Source organism: Squalius cephalus (genome assembly GCF_949319135.1).
Source record: "Squalius cephalus genome assembly, chromosome: 25".
Classification (NCBI taxonomy): Eukaryota; Metazoa; Chordata; class Actinopteri; order Cypriniformes; family Leuciscidae; genus Squalius; species Squalius cephalus.
The window spans coordinates 29,360,544-29,376,935 of record NC_137146.1 but is presented as its reverse complement, the minus strand read 5'-3'; the positions used below and the strand labels follow the sequence as shown (position 1 = coordinate 29,376,935).

Sequence of the window (16,392 nt, the reverse complement as noted above, 5' to 3'; positions counted from 1 at the left end):
GAAGTAAAATCACTAAAAGCCTTCCTTCCGCTGGAAAAAATAGTCCCTGACCGTGAACAGCAACAGACGTTACATACATTATTTCTCCATTAGATGGAGACAAAGACTGTCTTTATGAGTGAGTCAGTCAGTAGAGAAGACTTTTATATTGAAAGAACTGAAACATGTGAACACGGAGAAGCAAGACTCATCTGATAAATGGCTAGGGAACGGCAAAACCCCTTAACTGTTAAAAGGACAAGATATCAGCAGATTAATTCAAACATATTTTTTATTACGAATATAGGACTGGCCTGAAGGAAGATGCTATATCTACTGTAAATGCAGGCACACTCGCTTACAATCTCTCACAATACTTGACTCTATTAGCTAGCTTCAATGAACAATATAAATGAGAAGATGTTTTGCGTAGTGATACATTGAACCGTTGGGTGAAGCGGTCGTGTTTATCGTGAATAAAACACAGCTATTGACCAATCATAATCAAGGACTGGAACTAACCGTTTTATAATACAATTTAAAACAGCTGTAAATATACTGTAAAATGCAACTTAATAGTGATATATTATGTCCCTTTTCACAAGATGTAATATAAATCTCTGGTGTCCCCAGAATGTGTCTGTGAAATTTCAGCTCAAAATACCAGATCATTTATTATAGCTTGTCAAATTTGCCCCTTTTTGGGTGTGAGCAAAAACACTCAGATTATGTGTGTGTCCCTTTAAATGCAGATGAGCTTTAGCTCCGCCTCCGTTCAGAAGAGGGCGGAGTCTTTACACGAGCTTCAGAAACTCCGGCAATAACAGAACAGGCCAATCTCCCTCATCCAGAATCCCAGTATAACCAGTAGCGAGTGCAGCCTTACGGAGAGACTCAGGAAGAGCTTCTGAATGTTAGTGGAGACATTTCTGTAGTTGTTGTGGAGTTACACTGATCATCTCATCATCATGTTGAACTTCTCCACAAGTGTCCACAGTTCCTGAGGTCTTTATAAGACAGCGGTGACATGTTCTGTCAATAGTGTTCAGTGCTCGTCTGTGCTCAACCACAGAACAGCTTCAGGCTCTGCTGGATCTTCATCAGTGCGTTAGAACTGGGCTGTGTTGGCGATCGCGAAACCAAATGTCGGCTGGTGTGTGTAAACGTGCAGATTAAGGGCCGGTAATATTATAATAAGATCCTCTTCATACGTCAGAAGGAGAGTGAAATCTGATCGGCTTATTTTATAACATGCTTGCAGAGAAAGGCTCACCAGAACACAGTTACTGGGTTTCACTTTTCACGTTTTCTGGGTTGTTAGAAGCACCCAATTATAACACGGGAAAAGTCATATTTTCATGATATGTCCCCTTTAAACGTCTGAACGTATACACAGATAATAGCAGAACAAACTGCCTTTTGCTGTTACTGACCCCCTTTTCTTTCTTTTCCTCTATTATTATAGATGAGGTTCTGTCAGAAAACTTTCTGGACTACAAGAGTCGTGGAGTGAGCGGCTCCCACAGAGGCCAGATCGTGTGGAGGATCGAAGCCAGCTTGTACTTTATGGAGGGTAAATATTCCTCGTCCCGTATCGCTCTGACCGTGTGTCTCTTTCCTTCATGAATGCCTCAGGGAGAGAGAGAACGCACTTAATTCTCTGTCAAACAGGCGACAAATAAATGCAATCTACAGTCCAGCCACAGATGCAAGATGGACTTGATCATCTTCAGGATTTATAAACGCTTTATTTCAGAAATGTCTGCGCTTTTTTCCGTCTTCCGCTTTGATCTGGGAATGTGTCTTCACCTCGACTCACACATGCTGTTTCAGCGTGATTATATAAATCTGCTTTCTGCTTTTATATCTCAGAACCAACCGGATTCAGATTTTCAGCTTTTGAAGTTCCTCGCCATCTGCCATTTCATTCGTATCAGTTTCCTGAAGCGTCTCTCCTCATGCATCTGTGCCATGAAACCAGACTGCCAAATCCTGTCCATCTAAAGCTTTAGATCTGAACCATCTGATCAATCTAGTGTAAATATGATGTTTGAATGAGGTGAAAGACACAATGATTGGTCCCAGTTTATATTAAGTGTCTTTAACTACTATTTACAAACATTTAAATTAATAATCTAATACAATGCACTTATTCTGTGCATACTTGTACATGTTTTTTACATTGCACTTTTATTATTAATACCTTAACCCACCCTTAAACCCTGTCCTAACTTACCTGTATCAATAGCAGCACAACACAATAAGCACATTGTGCCTGGCAATTATTGATAACACTTATTTTATAGTGTCCGTTACGTTACATGTACTTGCCATAGTAATAACAGTAAATTATGCATAATCACATGCAACTAACCCTCAACCAAACCCTAATCCTACACTAACCCTATAGTAAGTACATGTAGTTTATTAATATTACTCAGTACTTAAATATAAAATTATACTGTAACAATGACAGCTTTAAATAAAATGTAACCCAATTATATAATTTAAGTACATAGTAGCTAAAGACTCTTAATATAAAGTGTGAATAATAATTATCATATAAATCGATCATATTTGCATCATACACTTGCTGAATTCAGAAATTGTAACATGATAAATCCAACTTAATTCATCTCTGGTGGATGAGATACATTTAAATTAAACGTTACCATACGTACGTATTTACATATAACTATTCACACAGATTTTGATCTGGTTGTGTTTTATGTTATGAAGCCCAAAGAAATGAACAGTTTGTTTGTAGCTGGTGGTTTACTTGAAGCTTTTATCACAAATAATCATCTAAAATAGAGGTGGAAATAATGCATTAATTTCTGCAGTTAATATGGACTATTATGCATGTTCAAAAAATAATGAACACAATTATTTAGGCGTCAATATTTTTCTCTTCCTGAGGCTTTGCTAATGTTTTTCTTCCTCCTCATTTACGGTTTAGAATATAATGTTGGATGGCTATAATTACTAGTTGTTAAAAAATGCCATTAAATACATATTATTTAAAACATACTTATGCTGATGATCCTGCATTAATTAAGGGATTCAATATTTATTATTACAAATTTTAAATAATCAAGTTAGGTGCAATGAACAGAAAACTGTAATTTGTTACAATTTTTGGTAACAGTTTACAATAAGGTTCTGTTTGTTAATATTAGTTAACATTAGTTAAGACCTAACATTGAAAACTACTTAAAATCATTTATTAATTATAGTTAATCCGAGTTTATGTTAATTTCAGTATTTACTAATTACAATATTGAAATGTAAAAAATATGTACCTGTTAATATAATTAAATGGATTTGAGCTAATATGAACTAAAAATGAACAGTTCTGTTTTTATTAACTAACATTTACAATAATTAACAAATACTGTAAAAAAGAAAAGAAAAAAAAGAAATTTATTGCTATTTTTTAGTAAATGCATTTTACCAGTCAACTAATAGGACCTTATTGTAAAGTGTTACCCAGTTTTTGAAATAAATGGATTGTTTTGTGCTATCTTTCCTTGATATGTTTATATATAATACAATACCACCACTATACCACATTTTAGTAATGTGCCTTAAATGTCAGAAAAAAAAATTGCGGCACTTAATGTCAAGCTGCATTATCTGTGTGTGTGTGTAAATGGAAATAGTCTGTAAAGAAATGGCTCTGCATTATTCAGGTGCAACAGCCAGGTGTGTGTGAGAACAGGGAAGCGGGACAGTCATGAAAACACCACTTTTAGAAGCTGTAGTAACTAAAGAAGTGACGTATTTAGATCAAGAAGCACAGTTTATCAGAACCAGGAGCATGCTCTCTGCACATGACACACACATTTGCACACACATTTACACACAAACACACACACACACACACACACGCACACACACACATACCTGTACATACATGTCTATATTACTAACAGGGGACTATCGCTCTACACTGGCCAAGAGGGGACTAGTGTTTCTGGTCATTTTGAAGAAACAAAAATGACATACAAAATTTATTTTAAGGTTCTTTTTCATAATATAGCTTAAAATATGCATTTTTTTAATAAAAAAAAAACATGCCAAGAGGGGACCTGCAAATGATGTCTAACTATCCAACAGAGGACTCCTATAGCCTGCAATGCAACTGTGTGTGTGTGTGTGTGTGTGTGTGTGTGTGTGTGTGTGTGTGTGTGTGTGTGTGTGTGTGTGTGTGAACAGTGAAGTGAACTGGCAGTAAAGTCTTATATATACAGTATATATATATATATATATATATATATATATATATATATATATATATATATACACTCACCTAAAGGATTATTAGGAACACCTGTTCAATTTCTCATTAATGCAATTATCTAATCAACCAATCACATGGCAGTTGCTTCAATGCATTTAGGGGTGTGGTCCTGGTCAAGACAATCTCCTGAACTCCAAACTGAATGTCAGAATGGGAAAGAAAGGTGATTTAAGCAATTTTGAGCGTGGCATGGTTGTTGGTGCCAGACGGGCCGGTCTGAGTATTTCACAATCTGCTCAGTTACTGGGATTTTCACGCACAACCATTTCTAGGGTTTACAAAGAATGGTGTGAAAAGGGAAAAACATCCAGTATGCGGCAGTCCTGTGGGCGAAAATGCCTTGTTGATGCTAGAGGTCAGAGGAGAATGGGCCGACTGATTCAAGCTGATAGAAGAGCAACTTTGACTGAAATAACCACTCGTTACAACCGAGGTATGCAGCAAAGCATTTGTGAAGCCACAACACGCACAACCTTGAGGCGGAGGGGCTACAACAGCAGAAGACCCCACCGGGTACCACTCATCTCCACTACAAATAGGAAAAAGAGGCTACAATTTGCACGAGCTCACCAAAATTGGACAGTTGAAGACTGGAAAAATGTTGCCTGGTCTGATGAGTCTCGATTTCTGTTGAGACATTCAGATGGTAGAGGCACGCACAAATTGTTTTTCGCTGAGGAGCCGAGATTTGTGACGGCCATGCAGCGATGGTCAGCAACGGTGGCGACGGGACGTTACATCTCCCGTTCCCTCCCTCAGGGAACGAGAGTTACACTAGTAACCGAGACGTTCCCTTTCAGTCGCTCACGTTCGACGTAACGTCGACGTGACGATGTAATTGGGATCCCATGTAAAACGCCACAGTTGCTGCCACATCCAGCGCCCTACGCAAGACTCTCAGACCCCCAACTGCTGGGGCGGAAGTCCTGCGTAGAGGGAGTTCAACTGCTGTTCCATTATACCCCACACAGTGGAACTCTTGGATAACACTGGGAAAGCGTACCTTTCCAGGGGAAGACCTAACATTGAAAACTACATAAAATCATTTATTAATTATAGTTAATCCGAGTTTATGTTAATTTCAGTATTTACTAATTACAATATTGAAATGTAAAAAATATGTACCTGTTAATATAATTAAATGGATTTGAGCTAATATGAACTAAAAATGAACAGTTCTGTTTTTATTAACTAACATTTACAATAATTAACAAATACTGTAAAAAAGAAAAGAAAAAAAGAAATTTATTGCTATTTTTTAGTAAATGCATTTTACCAGTCAACTAATAGGACCTTATTGTAAAGTGTTACCCAGTTTTTGAAATAAATGGATTGTTTTGTGCTATCTTTCCTTGATATGTTTATATATAATACAATACTACCACTATACCACATTTTAGTAATGTGGTATAGTGGTAGTATTGGTTCGCCAATAGGGGAACTCAACTGGAGCAAAAAGTGCACGTATCCATTCCTAGGAAGGGAGTGGCGCAGCAAGCCGACACTAGAGCGGGAACTTCGGCATTACCGGCTAGTTGAAGCGAGCCCACAGGAAGAAACCGGCTCAACACGTAGGCTATAAAACCTAGCGAACGTGTTAGGTGTCGCCCAGCCCGCAGCTCTACAGATGTCTGTCAGCGAGGCGCCGTGTGCCAACGCCCAGGAAGCAGCGACACCCCTAGTGGAGTGGGCTTTCAACCCGGGCGGGCAGGGCACGCCTTGGGCTTCGTAAGCCAAGGCGATGGCATCCACTATCCAGTGGACCATCCTCTGCTTGGATACAGCCTTTCCCTTCTGCTGGCCTCTGTAACAGACGAAGATCTGATCTGAGGTCCTGAGGATTTGCGTTCTGTCCACGTACAGACGCAGAGCGCGAACGGGACAGAGAAAAGCCAGGGCTGGGTCTGCCTCCTCCGAAGGCAGCGCTTGCAGGTTCACTACCTGGTCCCGGAAGGGAGTGGTAGGAACCTTGGGCACGTATCCGGGCCGGGGTCCCAGGATCACGTGAGAGTAGTCCGGGCCGAATTCTAGGCACGATTCGTCGACCGAAAATGCATGCAGGTCCCCTACCCTCTTGATAGAGGCCAATGCAACCAGGAGAACTGTCTTACAGGACAGAATTTTTAACTCAGCTGATTGCAGAGGCTCAAAGTCAAGTCAAGTCAAGTCAAGTTTATTTATATAGCGCTTTTCACAACATAGGTTGTATCAAAGCAGCTTCACAGTATTAAATTAAAACAATACATCAATGTTTGTTTCTAGTGGAACGTCCACGTTTGGTAATGCTGATCAATAGTATCGTTGATTGATTAATTAAATTAAATATCCCCAAATATCCCCAACTGAGCAAGCCAAAGGCAACAGTGGCAAGGAATCGAAAAACTCCATCAGGTGACCTAATGGAGAAAAAAAAAAAACTTTGGGAGAACCCAGGCTCAAAGGGTGGTCTCTGAAGTGCCGAAAGGACCAGAGACAAATCCCAAGAGGGTATAGAGTGTGGGCGAGGAGGATTCAGTCTCCTCGCTCCCCTCAGGAACCTGACGATCAGGTCATGCCTTCCCAAAGACTTACCATCAACAGCATCGTGATGTGCAGCAATAGCGGCAACATACACTTTAAGGGTGGAGGGAGACAGCCTTCGCTCCAGCCCTTCTTGCAGGAAGGAAAGCACGGCTCTGATCGAGCAAGATCGGGGGTTCTCCTCGTGAGAGGAGCACCAGTCAACGAACAGGTTCCACTTCAACGCATAGAGGCGCCTCGTAGAGGGGGCTCTAGTAGGGGTGGGCGATATATTTTAAATATCGAGATATTTTTTAAACACGATATGGATTTTGACATATCGTATATATCGATATATTGTTTATATTTATAAAAAAGTCGTTATTTCAAATGTAGGCGCGTTGCTCGTGGCAAGCGCGCTCATAATGTAAGAGACGCCAGCTAATTTATTTATAACTACTACAATATTACATTAAATTTTTTCCAAGGAGCTGTTTTGTTTTATATGCTCCTAGAGTCAATTATAGCTCCAGAATTGCTCAAAGTAAAAAAATATCATACTTGATGATGTTAGTTTTAATTATAAAAAAAAAAGAATAAAAAAAAAATATTATTTAAAAATGTTGCAGAAGCACTTGTTCCTATGTGAACTGCCTACCTCTTTGCACTTCAATAAAAAAGACTTTGTGGTATTTGGCATATTTGTTTTTGCAGTAGTTTTTGGGGGGTTCTTTTTCCTGTAAAGATATCGAGATATATATCGTATATCGAGATATAGCAAAATATATCGAGATATATTTTTTGCTCCATATCGCCCAGCCCTAGGCTCTAGCGGAAGTGATGGTGTTAACTACTGCAGGGGGTAGGTCACCTAGAACCTCCGCGTCACGTCCAGGGACCAGACATGGAGTTTCCAGAGGTCTGGACGCGGGTGCCATAGGGTGCCCCGTCTCTGAGAGAGCAGGTCCTCTCTCAGAGGAATGGGCCAGGGAGGGGCTGTCGCGAGGAGCACTAGTTCCGGGAACCAGGTCCGGTTGGGCCACCTGACTTTGCACAAGGTCTGTGCAAGAAGGCTCACTGGGGGAAACGCATACTTGCGTAGGCCCCGGGGCCAGCTGTGTGCCAGAGCATCCATGCCGAGGGTCCCCTCGGTCAGGGAATAGAACAACTGGCAGTGAGACGTGTCCGGGGCGGCAAACAGATCTACCTGTGCGGTCCCGAAGCGCCTGAAAACCAGCTGGACCACCTGGGGATGGAGTCGCCATTCTCCCGGTAGCACCTGCTGCCGTGAGAGCTCGTCGGCTGCACGATTGAGCAGGCCCGGAATGTAAACGGCACGAAGCGACCTCAGATGCTTCTGACTCCAGAGGAGGAGATGGCGGGCGAGTTGTGACATGCGGCGGGAGCGTAGACCACCTTGGCGGTCGCAGTGCTGTCCGTACGGACCAGTACATGCTTGCCTAGTAGCAGCATTTTGAAGCGGCTCAGCGCAAGACGTACTGCTAACAACTCGAGGCAGTTGATGTGCCAATGCAGTTGAAGCCCCGTCCACAGACCTGAAGCTGCATGCCCGTTGTACGTGGCCCACCAGCCGGTGGCAGAGGCATCCGTGGAGACCACAGAGTGCCTGGACACTTGTTCCAGGGGAACACCTGCCCGCAGGAATGAAGGGTCCGACCACAAACTGAGAGTTTGGCGACAGTGCGGAGTCACTTGGACCCAGCACGAGCCGCTCCGCCACGCCCATCTCGGGACTCGATCGTGGAGCCAGTGTTGGAGCGGCCTCATATGAAGCAATCCGAGCGGCGTAACCGCGGCTGCAGATGCCATATGCCCCAGGAGCCTCTGAAAGAGTTTCAGTGGTGCCGCTGTTCTGCATCTGAGCATGCTCACGCAGTTCAACACTGACTGGACACGGGCCTCGGTGAGGCGCGCTGTCATGTTGATCGAGTCCAACTCCATACCGAGAAAAGAGATCCTCTGCCCGGGGGTGAGTTTGCTCTTTTCCCAGTTGACCCGAAGCCCTAGGTGGCTGAGGTGACTGAGCACCATGTCCCTGTGTTCGCACAACTGCTCTCTCGACTGGGCCAGAATAAGCCAGTCGTCGAGGTAGTTGAAGATGCGAACACCACGCTCGCATATGGGAGCAATGGCGGCCTCCGCGACTTTTGTGAAGACGCGGGGCGACAGGGCCAGCCCGAAGGGTAAGACCTTGTACTGATATGCCTGTCCCTCGAACGCAAAGCGAAGAAACGGTCTGTGTCGAGGGAGAATCGAGACATTAAAGTACGCGTCCTTCAGGTCGATCGCTGCAAACCAATCTTGGGGACGGATGCATTTGAAAATGCGTTTCTGCGTAAGCATCTTGAACGGTAGCCTGTGAAGGGACCGGTTCAGGACACGCAGGTCCAAGATTGGTCGTAACCCACCACCTTTCTTGGGTACAATGAAGTACGGGCTGTAGAAGCCGGTCTTCATATCGGCTGGAGGGACCGGCTCGATCGCGTCCTTCGCCAGTAGGACTGCGATCTCTGCCCTGAGCACAGGGGCATTGTCCGCCAGAACACGGGTGAACAGAATGCCCTTGAAAGCAGGGGGACGCCGGGCGAACTGAATCGCATAGCTGAGTCTGATGGTACAGATGAGCCAGCGAGACGGGTTGGGAAGCATTAACCAGGCTCCCAGAGACCGTGCAAGCGGGACCAACGGTACCACAGACGTACCCGGGGTGGGGCAGCGCGGCGGAATGCAGGGACCCGACTCGGACAGCACAGCGGTCCGAAGTGGGGTCTGAGTGTGTGGTGCAGAACATACCTGCTTCCATCGAAGGGCAGAGTGAGTGTGCGGAGGCGTCAGCACGTCCGGAACACAGCCACTGCTGCTCGCTGGCGATGAAAGAGGGGCTCGGGAGTGACAAGGCATGGCGGCGTCGTCGACTGCCAAGCGCGCCCTCTTGGGGCCCAGAGGTTTCAGAAATTGCAATTTTTTTGAAAATGTGGCGGAACAAAAAGAAAAGGAAACAAAAGATTCTCCACCCAGCCCTCCACCGGGGGAAGGAGTGGCGCCTTCGCCATCTCCTGAAGAGCAACTTGATCCACCTCCGGGCCGCCCGTCTCAGGGTCGTTTGCACCGTCGCTTGCCTCCTGGTTTGGCAGCGGCCTGGACGGGCGGGGTCGGCTTCCTACGGCTTGCTCCACGCTGAGGCCTGGATGGTTGCTGCTGCTGCTGGGGCTTAGCGGGAGTGGAGGACGCCGCAGAAGGCCGACCTCGGCGACGAGTAGATGGAGGGTCTGCGGCCGGCGGACGGTTGGGAGCAGCAGCGGTCCGCCGGGGCAGGATGTGCCGGATGGCCTCCGTCTGCTTCTGTGCGGCCGAGAACTGTTCTCGGAAAGCTCTCGACCGCGCCGCCGAACAACCCAACCTGGGAAAGAGGGGCATCCAGGAACCGATATTTATCGGTGTCCCTCATATCCGCCAGGTTGAGCCAAAGGTGGCGCTCCTGGACCACCAAGGTGGACATCACCTGACCGACTGAACGTGCGGTTTCCTTCGTCGCCCGGAGGGCGAGGTCGGTTGCCACACGGAGCTCCCGGAGGAGCTCTGGGTCAGAACCACCCTCGTTCATGTCCATGAGCGCCTGGGCCTGGTGGACCTGCAAGAGCGCCATGGCATGGAGGGCGGAAGCAGCCTGTCCACAGGTCTTGCAAGCCTTCGCTGTTAGACCGGACGAAAACCTACAGGCCTTGGACGGGAGGCGTGGATTACCCCGCCAAGAGGAAGCGGACGCCGGACACAGCTGCATCGCGACGGCCCGCTCCACTGGGGGGATATCCACATACCCCTTAGCTGCCCCGCCGTCGAGGGTGGCGAGGGGGGAGGAGCCACTAGAATGGCTTGGGGCACTATACGGTGCCTTCCACGTCCTAGAAAGCTCCTCATGCACCTCCGGAAAGAAAGGTACCGGGGCAGCGCACTGAGAACCAGCACGGCCCGCCCCGAGAAACCAATCGTCCAACCGAGAAGGTTCGGGACGTGGTGGAGGGTTCCACGCAAGACCAACCTTCTCGGCGGCCCTGGAAAGCATAGCCGCCCATTCTGGATCGGTCTCGGACAACGCTACACGCCCCGAAGGGGGCAACGCAGCCGAGTCATCATCTCCAGAGGACTGAAGCTCCCCCTCCAATGCTGCGAGCGACATCTGATCGTCAGCTGGAGCCCCAAAGGAAACGGTTGGTCGTTCCGGAGAAGGCGCTTGTGAGGCGTGAGGGGCCCGCGGAGGTTGTCTCAACGGGGAAGCCCTCACGGTAATCCTCAGATCACCCTGGTCATGCACCGAAGTAGGCCTATTCTGCGGGGCAGAATAAGCGCTAGATCGGGGCATAGGCGAGGGGACTGCACCTCCCTTGAGGTAAGCTAGTCTCGATCTTAGCGCTGAGATAGTCATATTCCCGCAATGGGAACATGAACTATCCACAAAAGCTGCCTCAGCGTGTTGAATGCCCAAACACGAGAGGCAACTACTGTGGCCATCTGCTCGCGCCAGGGAATGACGGCATCCAGAAACGCACAAGCGGAATGACATCTTGAAAAAGACGCAGGGTCATGCTTGTGTTGCTCTTTTAGTAAAATAAAAAAAGATAGAAAAATACTTTCTCAGTGCTGAGGCACCCAGGGGTAGCCGCGGTGTGAATGAACACACGAGGAAACGCCCACCGAACCGACACACACACACACAGACACAGCACAATAGTGCTGTGAAAACAGCAGTTGTGAGCTGCAATGCTCGCGGCCACCGCTGATCGCGCCGTCACACCAACACAAAGGAGAGTCCTCTCGTTCTCAAAGGCAGTCTGTATTTTTCAGAAGTCAAACAAAAGCTTGGCTCCGAAGTGAAAGACAATGTGTGTGTGCGCCCGCTTCCTGTTTATACCCACGCTGCGGGGCGGGGGCGCGTGACATGATTCACGCACGCCAACGTTCATTGGCTCGTTCTGTAGACACTCAAAGTTGATAGGGCTCCCTGAAGTGATCCCAATTACGTCGTCACGTCGTCGTTACATCGAACGTGAGCGACTGAAAGGGAACAGACTATACCCAAGCGGCAACCTCCCTGTCTCTCTCTTGAAACCAACACGGAAGTGAGTTAAACTGCAATTCATCGACTGGCTGCTTGAGGCTGGCTTCAGAAGTGAGTCAAATCTGTATCTCCCCCATGTTAAAATTACCAACTTTACAGCAGAAAAAAACATGTTTACAGCCTGGTTCTCTCTGTGGCTTTGGTCTATACAGCTAATTTTGCCCTTCATAACAACTGTGAGGGGGGTGAATTTTTTTATAACTCATCCGTTTAGTTGATTAATATTTAAAGTTCTGCATAATTAAGGGTGTGTCCACTTTTGAGTGACAGGTGGATTCCCGCTGATGTCAATGCTAGCCGTTTGTCTGCTGTTAGCCACGTCACTACTCACTTCACCTCAGCTTCTGAACTTGCCATCTCTGCAGTGTTTGTGCTTTTTTCGGGATTATTTCATACAATTTAATACACCCATTACTTCGCCCTTGGCTTTGGATTCCGTCGTTGTCGTCGAGTATCGTTCGAGAGAACAACTAGCGCTGTATTTCAGTTGTTTTCCTCTGTGAACATGCACTAATGGATGTCTGACAATTTCGTTGGTTTTGGGAGTTTTCAGATTTATAAACGTCTATAAAGGCTCGTTCGTTCTGCTCTCACTGAACAGATTGATTATAATATGCTTATGTAACGTTACCGTCAGATGAAATCCTGCAGGTGTCGGCGCTTTCTCCGTCCATGCAATAAATGCACATCCTTGAATGAGCGCGGATTTCTAGCGCATTTACTTGAACTTCATAGGTAATATATCTATGATTTAACCCATTTGAGAGGCGGCCAAAATCAGAATTTAAAATTGACTGAATAAGCTCTCTACGAACTTGACGAGCGATTTCGCGCTGACGGACCATAGACTATAAAAAAAGAGTGACTGACATGTAACTGTTATGCACATAAATCACTGTCACACACACTCTCTCAGAGTAATAGTTACTGCATAATACATTTTCAACTAGCAGAATAGTACAGAATCACGATACACAGTCTCACTTGTAGCCATGTCTTTTAATATTTCGAAGGGCAAAAACAGGAACTTTTAATTGGCTTTACATCATGAACTGTCACTTTAGCGCGAGGCCCTGTGCAGTCGCAGACTTGGTACTTTCCATAGGGTACTTTCAGTAGCATATAGCATTACCTCCCAAGCCTGAGCTAACTCGATCACGTCGAGCGGTGAGCGTGGTTTCAGTTAGCCAGGCTCCTTCAGCTCCACACACGCCCCGCCTCTTTGCCCATTTTCTGTTATCCGAGAGCGACGCAAGGTGACGCGAGGCCAAGATGGCGACGGCCGACTCCGCCCACTTTAGGCTTCAAAAATGCTCTTCAGAAACCTACGGGTGACGTCACGGACACTACGTCCATATTTTTTTACAGTCTATGACTATACCCAACGCATGACAGACCGGGAATGCCAGAGCTCTGTCACCAACCCAAGATGTAACCCAAACAGAAGTGACAGAACACTTGACAATAGTAACGTGTAATTTATTCCTGTGATCAAAGCTGAATTTTCAGCATCATTACTCCAGTCTTCAGTGTCACATGATCCTTCAGAAATCACTCTAATATGATCAAAAGTCAAGACGTGAAATTTGAAATTGCAGTGACAGATTCGAGAAGTTGCAAGTGCCTAATTGAGGTTGTACTGCAAATGTGAATGTAAGAATAAGTGCAAATATATATTTCAAGTTTGTGTCTGTCATTGTATTTCTGTGAATGGCATTTTACACATTTGTGACGACTTGTCTGCAGCTTCAAATTCAGAATACAAGTTTGTGACTATTGTCTGCGAGTGCAAATTTCAACATTCAACTTCAGATCTTTATTTGACAGGTTTTGACAGGAGCTGTGAGTGTAAATTGTAGCGTACACGTACAAATATTTATTCTCAAATTCATATCTACGTTCTCTCGAGTTCTGCTACTCTTTTACCTTCATAGCTCCCTCACATATAACCAGGATGACAACAGCCAATCAGACCTCTGAAAAATGGTTAGGCGTATTTGTTGACTTGTCTCTAAAGTCCAATGTGTTCAAGGTCCAGTGATAAACGGGATTCTTTGACTTTTATTTTTTTTGAGTCTTATAAAGGCATCATGTTTTTTAACTGGATCTGTGCAACCGAGGATTTTTTTCACGTGAATAGTTATTTTTGTTTTAAACGAGTTTATTAAACAACAATATATAACAAACATATACACAAACACACACACACACACACACACACACACACATACACAGACAGAATCAGAGACACACACACACACACACACACACCAGCAGAGAGCCTTCAGAAATGAGATTGAGTTGAAATGCACCCTGGGAAACCCGTCATGTAATTCTGTTGAGTTTCACATCCACTTTAGCGAGATGTCAGCTTTCATCACACGGATCCGAGGATGATAATGATATTCATACAAACTTTTCCTCAACAACCTCCATGCTACTTCCATAGTTGTTTGGATGGTGATAGTATTATGATTTTCAAGCTATGTTTGTATCATGGTTATACCATGGTATTCTTTGAAGCATCTTGGAGTACTAGTGAAATATCGTATAAGCATGATATTTTATTTTGTTCTATAGTAAACTAGCATTCAAACGACTGGGGTCAGAAAATGTTTCATGTTTTGAAAGAAGCCTCTTCTGCTCATCAAAGCTGCATTTATTTGATTACAGTAAAAACTGTGAAATTTTATTGTAATGTAAATCAGCTGTTCTCTATGTGAATATATAGTGTAATTTATTCCTGTGATCAAAGCTGAATGTTCAGCATCATTACTCCAGTCTTCAGTGTCACATGATCCTTCAGAAATCACTCTAATATGAGGATTTGATGCTCAACAAACACTTATGATTATTATCAATATATTATCAGTGATTGGTAATTTGTGTAATACCAAATCAACTTCTGATTTCTGCATTGAGTTTGAGAGTTTGAGGAGATTTTCTGCTGTTTTCCCCCTCAGCTCTTAAACACGGGATTATTGTGTCTCTTCATGTCATTCATTCCTCTGTTTCTGTTTCTGTTTCTCGCAGCCGAGACGAAGGTTTGCTTCAAATATTATCATGGTTTGAGTGGAGCTCTCAGAGCCACAACACCCAGCGTGACAGTGAGGAACCCCTCGTCCTCTGTGAGTAAACACACACACACACACACACACACACACACATGTTGGCATAGGTGGTTTTACGGGGACATAAATACATAAATTACATAAATAGATGTAAGTAAGTAATAAGGTACTTGAGGCTGTGCTGTGTGGTGAATAACTCAATGCTGATGGGCGTTGTTAGACACGACAGCACTAGCCTCTCGTACCTTATTGCTTTTATAAAATGGTTACCACACAATACACATATTAAAGCCAACAAAATATGTATTAGTGCAACTTTCATGAAGTAAAATCACTAAAAGCCTTCCTTCCGCTGGAAAAAATAGTCCCTGACCGAGAACAGCAACAGACGTTACATACATTATTTCTCCATTAGATGGAGACAAATACTGTCTTTATGAGCGAGTCAAGACTTTTATATTGAAAGAACTGAAACATGTGAACACGGAGAAGCAAGACTCATCTGACAAATCACTAGCGTGTCAGTGCACGGAAAACCCCTTACGTTAAAAGGACAAGATATCACAACGGACATTCAAACGTATTTTTTATTATGAATATAGGACTGACCTGAAGGAAAATATATCTACTGTAAATGCAGGTACACTCGCTTACAATCTCTCACAATACTCTATACGCTTCAATGAACAATATCAGTGAGAACAAACATGTGTTACGTTGCTAAGATTGGTTGCTAGCGGTGTTGTGTAGTGATACAAAGAATTGTCGGGTGAAGCGGTCGTGTTTTATTGTGAATAAAACACAGCTATTGACCAATCAGAATCAAGGACCGGAACTAACCGTTTTATAATGGTTTTTATACTGAACAAACTGTATATTCTGATTCTCTCCCTCTACACTAGCCCTAAACCTAAACCTACCTATCACACACACACACACACACACACACACACACACACTAGCCCTAAACCTACTCACCATACAAAACTTTCTGCATTTTTTGTATTTCAAAAAACACCATTAAGTATGTTTGGTTTATGAGCACACAGGAGATGTCCTCATTAACCATGTTTACGTTGTAATACCCATGCCATTATACACATTTGTGTCCTCATAAACCATATATACAACCACACTTTCTTTTAGTGTTTGGAAGCTTGTTTCTGCCACAGGATGAATATATAATTGAAATGTTTTATGTTACATTTCAGTATTTTTTTCCCCTCACAATTTGGAGAAAAGTCAGAAATTGTGAATTGTAAGAAATAAAAAGCAATTGCCTTTTCATTTTTTTTATTCTGTGTCGAGGGAAAAAAAGAATAGAATTGTGAGATATAAACTCAGAGTTAAAAAAGAAAAAACTGTATTCTCCCAGTTTGTGTGTATTTTTTATTCTGTGGCGG

General features: G+C 44.3%; 1 protein-coding gene across 1 annotated transcript in view; it reads left to right on the top strand.

Moving 5' to 3' along the window:
- The window catches only part of hecw1a (HECT, C2 and WW domain containing E3 ubiquitin protein ligase 1a), a 131,746-nt gene that overhangs the window by 20,845 nt on the left and 94,509 nt on the right, over positions 1 to 16,392 (top strand). Inside the window, exons 4-5 of the mRNA XM_079863157.1 lie at positions 1,445 to 1,552; positions 14,952 to 15,046. Coding sequence (XP_079719283.1) covers positions 1,445 to 1,552; positions 14,952 to 15,046 — 203 coding nt within the window. The remainder of the gene's footprint in view (positions 1 to 1,444; positions 1,553 to 14,951; positions 15,047 to 16,392) is intronic.